Source organism: Syngnathus typhle, linkage group LG16 (genome assembly GCF_033458585.1).
Source record: "Syngnathus typhle isolate RoL2023-S1 ecotype Sweden linkage group LG16, RoL_Styp_1.0, whole genome shotgun sequence".
Classification (NCBI taxonomy): Eukaryota; Metazoa; Chordata; class Actinopteri; order Syngnathiformes; family Syngnathidae; genus Syngnathus; species Syngnathus typhle.
In genome coordinates this window covers 7,960,010-7,967,714 of record NC_083753.1, presented here as the reverse complement: position 1 = coordinate 7,967,714, position 7,705 = coordinate 7,960,010, and the positions used below count along the sequence as shown (strand labels likewise).

The 7,705-nt window shown below is 45.7% G+C and overlaps 1 protein-coding gene and 1 non-coding gene across 4 annotated transcripts; both read left to right on the top strand.

Annotated features, from left to right (window-relative positions):
• Positions 1-1,643: 1,643 nt before the first annotated feature.
• On the top strand, positions 1,644-7,372 carry atg9a (ATG9 autophagy related 9 homolog A (S. cerevisiae)). 3 transcript variants are annotated; one of them, XM_061300409.1, is made up of 20 exons: positions 1,644-1,941; positions 2,046-2,094; positions 2,427-2,577; positions 2,652-2,695; positions 2,899-2,963; positions 3,046-3,195; positions 3,293-3,434; positions 3,517-3,657; positions 3,716-3,836; positions 3,971-4,146; positions 4,210-4,332; positions 4,395-4,582; positions 4,661-4,814; positions 4,937-5,116; positions 5,191-5,403; positions 5,476-5,705; positions 5,806-5,923; positions 5,990-6,254; positions 6,346-6,494; positions 6,781-7,372. In XM_061300409.1, exons 3-20 carry the CDS (start codon positions 2,475-2,477, stop codon positions 6,787-6,789), a joined length of 2,571 nt encoding a protein of 856 aa, XP_061156393.1. In that variant the 5' UTR covers positions 1,644-1,941; positions 2,046-2,094; positions 2,427-2,474; the 3' UTR covers positions 6,790-7,372. The 3 variants fall into 3 exon arrangements, with proteins under 3 accessions (XP_061156393.1, XP_061156391.1, XP_061156392.1); XM_061300407.1 differs by having other exon boundaries at positions 2,042-2,094; XM_061300408.1 differs by having other exon boundaries at positions 2,042-2,095; positions 2,421-2,577.
• Positions 7,373-7,509: 137 nt separating this feature from the next.
• trnak-uuu (transfer RNA lysine (anticodon UUU)) lies at positions 7,510-7,582 on the top strand. Its single transcript has one exon. It is a non-coding gene; the product is annotated as a tRNA-Lys (tRNA).
• Positions 7,583-7,705: the final 123 nt, after the last annotated feature.

Sequence of the window (7,705 nt, the reverse complement as noted above, 5' to 3'; positions counted from 1 at the left end):
CGCTGCAACTTTGTAGTGAGTGCATTAGCCATACCTGCAATATCTACTGCCCGTCAATACAAGTGTTGTATCAGAAGATGCAGTTATTGCATAATCTAAAATCACATATAGCTTGTTTCTATGCTTTGGTAGGTGCTAATGTTTTGGTTAGCAACTAGGCTCATTATGGTGAGATTAGGTTGTGGAGGTCTACCTGTTAAAAGAAGACATCTCCGCATAATGTATGATTAGCTATACATACTATTAATAAGAGTCAGCCAGTGCTGCTGTTTTGGTTAGCAACAGAGTTGGAGCACAATTCGTCCAAACCGGATCCAATGAATAGACCTGATGACTGTGATCCATATAAAGATGATCATTCAGGAAGGAACGTATACTAATTGCTGTGTCTGGAGATAGGATGACTTCATCCTGAGAGGCCACACCCACTCCACCCACCCTCCACCACCACTTGCAAACACCCCCCTGGCTAATGCAATACTACCCACCCGTGGCTTGTATATTGCTGGCATGACAGCACCTCTTTGGGTTCAAATTAGTCGATGAGGGCCCATCCCAACCCCCCAACCCCTAATTCCCGAGAGACAATTGGGTAATTTAATCGGCCTTGTTACAGCCTGGAGCAGTGCACATAGTATACTCCAACACACACATGCATACACACACGGTCCATATATCACACTGAAAATGACATTGATATCACCAATTTTGTACAAACTGTTCAATGCAAAAAAAAAAATGTTACGTTGTGTCTGAGAGTGTTCTTTTTTTCCCCTCTTTCCAGATTCATGCATAATGGATGAAAATTGCGGTATTGTTTGAAGCTAGTTTAGTGCTTCAGTGACTTTCAATGCTTATCTGAAGGAGGGGGGGGGGCTAATCCCGATCTGGCCAATTTAAACGACCCCGATCAGTATAATTAACGGGATAATAGAAGTTCTTTTAAAATGTTCAGTATGTGCTGACTGTGGGTGTCTACAATGGTGTTTTTTGTGCATGTGTGATGACTGTTGAAGGGTGCAACTCAAGCAGTGTACAAAAGGCCCAGCTGTCCCACCACATGCGTACAGGCAGCAGCACACTATTTAAATATTCAGCGCGGAAAGCAGGGTGACAGAAGGTAGGCTCAACCCCGCAAACCTTAATCACGGTAATGCACAGTCAGCTCCTTCATCTTGTTTTGAGGACAACCATAACACACTCACGAGTGCATAACAGTGAACCAAATGGACAAGATTTTTTATTCTCCATCACATTTTCTTGTGTTTACCATGCCGTTATGGTGAGATTTTAACTTGATCATCTCTATTTGGTTTGAGTTTTACCATTTATTCTGCTTTGATATTTTATTTTTTCATTCAATCTTGGTTTTAATCATTATTTTCTCACCTCTGTATTTAATTTTCTGTTCAGATTTGACTTGTGTATCAATGGTCTTTTATAAATTAATGTAACATGACCATATGTTTTTATTTTTTACAATTTTTATATTTTGTCAAATATCATTTGACCAGGCGGTGGCGGTAGTCCCTCATTGCGCAATGTTTACAAAGGGAGCCCGTCACCTGACAAGGCCCGCCTCTACTCAAATATGATTAGTCGTTGGGTGACGACCTCCTACAACACGCTTTCTAATTGGCTGACGCTCCATGCTCGTCATACCTTTGACGCTAGCAATCGAGTCGCGGTCTGAAAAACGAAAGCTAACCGCGGAAGACGGGGGCAGCAGATTGGAAAGCAAAACATCAAATTCTCGACGTGCTAATTCGCTATTTCGTAAGAGAATCCGCCGCGAGAAAGGAACGCCGACTGTGTGACTCTTCGCAAGGTGTGGATAAGGCGGGCCTTTTCGCTGTCAACCACAGCTGAACCAGTTTCACAGCCCCACCTCGCCAATGTGCCGTTTGTTTACATCCTCTTCCAAAGAGCACGTCGTCAAATGTAAGCTACATTTGATATATATGACCATTTTACCATATTGATATGTACTGTAAACAGTGTGTTAATGTCGTCCTTGATGTCGTTCCCCTTTTTTGCCTAGTAAGGAATGACGACTATCCACAGCTGGAGTGGACGCCTTGTGCTGGAATGGAGGTGAGCCTGTGCTGTGGACATAAACAGATTTTAAAATTGGATTCACCTTTAACGTAGGCCTCATCTCGTCCAAGCTAATTGAATAAAAACATCTTTGTAGGTTTTCTGGATGGGGAGTAAAGCTATATATACCCTCTATTAATAATAATATTTAAACTTATGTTACTGGTCAACATACACCTGCCACCATTTTAAGTGACTATGAATAAAGTTCATCTGTTCTAGTGCTTTCTAGTCAAGATGTTATCCTTTGACGGAAAGTAAACTTGCTTATGTTCCTTTTGTCATATTTACTTCCTATCATTTCATTTATGTCGTCCTCTGGGCTGCAGACAGTAGCTGCGGCCGCGGCGACTCATCACTGACGCCGCTCCCCCACGATGGCGCACTTTGACACGGAGTACCAGCGCCTGGAGGCGTCGTACAGCGACTCCCCGCCGGGCGAGGAGAACCTGCTGATGCACGTCCCCGAGGGCGCTAAATGTAGGTGATGCATACAAATGACAAAATCTTGGGCTCTTATAAAAATCATATTTATGGATTTGTTTATTTTGCAGCCCAATGGCACCACATCGAGAACCTGGACCTGTTCTTCCAAAGAATATCCTTTTGAGCTTATGTTCTCCATAACTGTTATATCCCGATACGAATAATTTTATATCCCGATCAAGATATATATCCCAATTTTCTTTTTTAAAAGGATCACATGAAATTGATTATCTTTATATCGAGTCGTTAATACTCGTTATGAGATGCAGGAATCTATCTTGTGACCAATCGAAAATGTCCTTAACATATTTTTACGTTTATAATTTGCATCAGAAAAATGGCTTCACTTGCATGCTCCTGGGAGAGATCTTCGAGCTGATGTACGTCATAGCCGCTAAAATGTTTTTAGCATTTTTTTTTTGTTCAATTGCGTTTTAACCGGATTCTGTGTTGCCGCCGCAGTCAGTTGCTGTTCGTGGTGGGATTCACCGTGTTCCTCGCTAACTGCGTGGACTATGACATCCTCTTCGCTAACAAGTTTGTCAACCACACGGATTCCTCCAAGGTCACGCTGCCTGATGCTTTTGTGCCGGTGGAAGTGTGCAACGCCCGGTAAGGCAGCTTCTTCCCATCAGGAATGTTTATTCATGTAACAATCTCACAGCAGGTTTGCATAAACGTGATAACGCTCTCCATTCCGCCCCGGCAGCATCCGAGACAACGCGTTTGTCATCTTTGTGCTGATCATTTCCGGAGTGTTTTGGCTCCATCGCTTGGTGAAATTCATCTACAACGTGTGCTGCTACTGGGAGATCCGAGCCTTCTACATTCATGCCTTGAAGATGACAATGGTGAGACGATGGTGTCACTCATACCATTATTATTACAATTAAAAAAAAAACGATAATAATTTGACTCCTTTGTATTAACTAGTCGGAGCTACCGTATGCAACGTGGCAGGAGGTTCAGGCCAGGATAGTGGAGATCCAGAAGGAGCACCAGATCTGCATTCATAAGAAGGAGCTGACGGAGCTGGACATTTACCACCGCATCCTCCGCTTCAAAAATTATATGGTTGTTATTGTCCTTTGTATCTATCAAAGCTCTGCGTAATCTTCGACCACTTTTGCAGGTTGCCATGGTGAATAAATCTCTACTTCCTGTGCGCTTTCGACTTCCACTTCTTGGAGACGTTGTGTTCTTCACGCGCGGCCTCAAATACAACTTTGAGCTGATCTTCTTTTGGGGACCAGGTTGGTTTCTTCGCCGATCGCGCGTATTTAAAAAATGTTCGTGTTGTGTACGATTTTTCAGAAAACCATAGCTTTGTGTTCGATAGCAATTTTTTTTAATTTTGCTTCATTTCTTCCTTGTTTTTCTCCTCCAGGCTCGCTGTTTGAGAACGAGTGGAGCCTGAAGTCTGAGTATAAGAGAGGAGTAAACCGTCTGGAGCTGGCCGACAGACTGGCGTCGCGCATCCTGTGGATCGGCGTGGCCAACCTCCTCTTGTGTCCCGTCATCCTCGTGTGGCAGATCCTCTACGCTTTCTTCAGCTACACAGAAGTGCGTACGGCTTCTCGTTCAACTTTTCGATCGAGCGTGACGATGATGCGTGTGTGTGTCAAGGTGATCAAGCGAGAGCCCGGTTCCCTCGGGGCGCGATGCTGGTCTCTGTACGGCCGATGCTACCTGCGCCACTTCAACGAGTTGGACCATGAACTCATGTCCAGGCTTAGCAAAGGCTACAAGGTGACTGACTGTGGCCTATCGATAATCCTAAACGTTCTCTAACCTCCGCCATTGACACACAGGCTGCATCCAAGTACATGAACTGCTTCCTCTCACCTCTGCTAACTGTGGTGGCCAAGAATGTGGCTTTTTTCGCCGGCTCCCTGCTGGCCGTTTTGATCGCGCTGACCATCTACGACGAGGACGTACTCGCAGTTGAACACGTCCTGTCGTCGATCACGCTGCTGGGGGTGTGCATCACCGTGTGCAGGTCAGGATATTGTTCCAGATGAGTTCACATCAATAAGATGTCAGCGTGAAGATCGGAGCTGTATGTTTTTGTCCGCAGGTCGTTTATCCCTGATAAGCACATGGTGTTTTGTCCCGAGCAGTTGTTGCGAGTCATCCTGGCTCATATTCATTACATGCCTGACCACTGGCAGGGCAATGCCCACCGATATGAAACAAGAGACCAGTTCTCGCAGCTCTTCCAGTACAAAGCCGTGAGTATGAAAGCCAAAGCCGCAAATGTGGATTCTTGATGACACAACTTAATTAAAGGATGGAGCAGGCTGTACCCACCCCTAATCTCTAATTTTATTCATCATGGTTTTCTTCCTTGAAGGTGTTTATACTCGAAGAGCTGCTGAGTCCAGTGGTGACTCCCATCATCCTCATCTTCTGCCTGAGGAGGAAGTCATTGGAGATCATCGACTTTTTCCGAAATTTCACCGTGGAGGTGGTGGGTGTGGGAGACACTTGCTCATTTGCTCAGATGGACATCAGGCAGCACGGCCACCCTGCGGTAAGAACCTCATGAGGTCATCTAATGTCAAATTTGTTTTGTTACGTCGTAAAAATGTATCTCTGCCTCCGCAGTGGATGTCCGAGGGGAAGACCGAGGCATCCATCTACCAGCAGGCTGAGGACGGCAAGACAGAGTTGTCCCTGATGCACTTTGCCATCACCAACCCGCAGTGGCAGCCTCCCCGGGAGACCACACACTTCATCAGCCAGCTGAAAGAAAGAGTTCAGCGAGAGGCCACCGGCGCTTCCTCAGACATGCATCCGCCCTCGCTCTCCGAATCGCAAGTACGCACATGAGCATCCCTCCGTTGACAAACCGCCCACTGATTCTATCGTTTTTTTCCCGTCTCCTTGTAGCCGAGGAGCCTGATTGCCAATTTTTTGACAGCGCCGTCCGCTCAGCCCTCGGTTCATTTTGGCCGGGATGGTTCACTGAGCGGTCAGGTGGCGGCGGCCAGCGACGCCGTGGCGGCCTTACGCTCGCTTTCCCCAATCAGCAGCAGTCTTCACCTAAGGGGCAGCTTCAGTGGGGCTTACAGGACTGCCGGGAACGCCTCCGCCACGAGCAGGACCATGGCAGGCTCTGGGTACCAGCAGTATATCTGAAAATAATACAGCAGATAAACTCTCCTATTCGCCGTTTTTGCATTCAGTCTAATTTGTTTTTTTGCTCTCTTTACTCAAAAGGACGGACGCCCGAACGATGAGCTCAGGCAGCAGTGCATGGGAGGCTCAACTCACCAGTTTGGTCTTGTCCGAGTACGCCTCCACGGAGATGAGCATTCACGCACTTTACATGCACGAGGTAAGTGCAAGTGTCCGCAGTTGTTCTTGAGCTATTTTTTATTTTTTAACATTTCTTTTGACGCAGTTGCACAAACAGCAGTCCCGTGGCAATGCGCTCTCCCGGCACACGTGGCACAGGCAGGAGAGCGACGAGAGCAGTGACAGCATCCCGGACGAGGTGAAGAGCGTGCCCGGCTCGCGCTATAAACACCTACCACGCTCGCACACCTTCCCTACCACGGTGCCCAGCCCCACCGCCATCCCTACTTCGGCTTCTGATGGCGCCGCCGCCGCGGGCCCGGAGGGGACGGCGTCACAACAGGGCGGCAGCAACCGGTGGCCGTACGCCGGTAAGTCGCAGGACAGGCAGAGTATTAGAATGACAACGTTTGATTGTGGATTGAATCTCACGATGAAGTTAACACTCTGCTTCCCACGCAGATATTTTATGTACAGGGGGGAAGGTGACGAGGTCCGCTCGTGTTCCGATGGGTGGCTGGGCAGAAGAGTCGCACCAATTGGCACCACGCCGCCACGAGTCACTACCGGAGGAGAGCTCGGAGGATGAGTTGCCACCGCACATCCACAAGGTACACGCTGCACCTAAAGTCTGGATCCAAAAGGCTACATTCTCTCTTTGCGCATTTTGTTTTACGTACCACTTGTCACCGAGTTGTAATCTTCCATCCAGTTTTGACACACCCTAGTGTTGCACTTAAGTGTAAACAACAGAGGCGTGGTTGGTTGCATTCTGAGGTTGGGTGCAAATCTCTTTGAAATACTTGAGATCAAATAAAGTATTAAAATGAAAATACCTCACATAGCAACTCTGTTGTTGTAAAATAACATGGAAATAAACTGCTTGTTTCATTTCAGGTTCGTTAGCTACGACGTCAGATCAACCAGTGGATTCCCTTCAACGACACCTAAACACGCCACCTTTTGACTGGACTTTTCTCTTTGACTCTGATACTAAAAATAATAATGTAAGAATGGACCCTGAATTGACATTTTGCATGAGATAGTTCAAGGTCAGCGTTATTTTAAAAAAGACGGTGAGTTATACACACTTGGTGTGAAACGATAACAGATCCAGGTGGTTTTTGCTACAAGTATCTTGAACTAAGGTCATCATGAACAATTCTCAGTTTATGTCGGTAATGCTAACCAAGAGAAGAAGAGTTATTTCATCGTAGCATTAGCAGCACGACTCGAACTGTCATCAATTCACCATTCTTGATACACTTGAATGACTTGCATGTGTCGCCTGAACGTTTACGATTTTATTTTATTTTTTAAATTATGTGACTCACAAAAGGGATGTGCCATAGAGATGATTGTCAATCCAATGAGATGCTGAATGTTATGGGTGTAGTAAAGAGATTAGTTTTATGTTGTTCATAGTTATTGTAAAATAAAGATTTGTACAGATGTAAATTCAACCATTAAACTGACGTAATCTAATCGATTTATGTCCCTGTTTTCTGAGAGCAATCGGATACCAAACGGTCGTAATTTAATCTATTTATGTGTCGACTTTTCTGAAATTCGCCTGCACCCGTTTTATGTTTTGTTATAAACATAATTTCCACCTGATTCGCCAGAGCCCGGATAGCTCAGTCGGTAGAGCATCAGACTTTTAATCTGAGGGTCCAGGGTTCAAGTCCCTGTTCGGGCGAAGTTTTTTTTCCATTTCTTCGATAAATGCAGTAAAATATATAGGTAACGTCTTTTGAATTCACTCGACAGTCGCACAATTTTGTTTACCTTATACTACGTTCTCTTTTGAGCATGTTGCAAT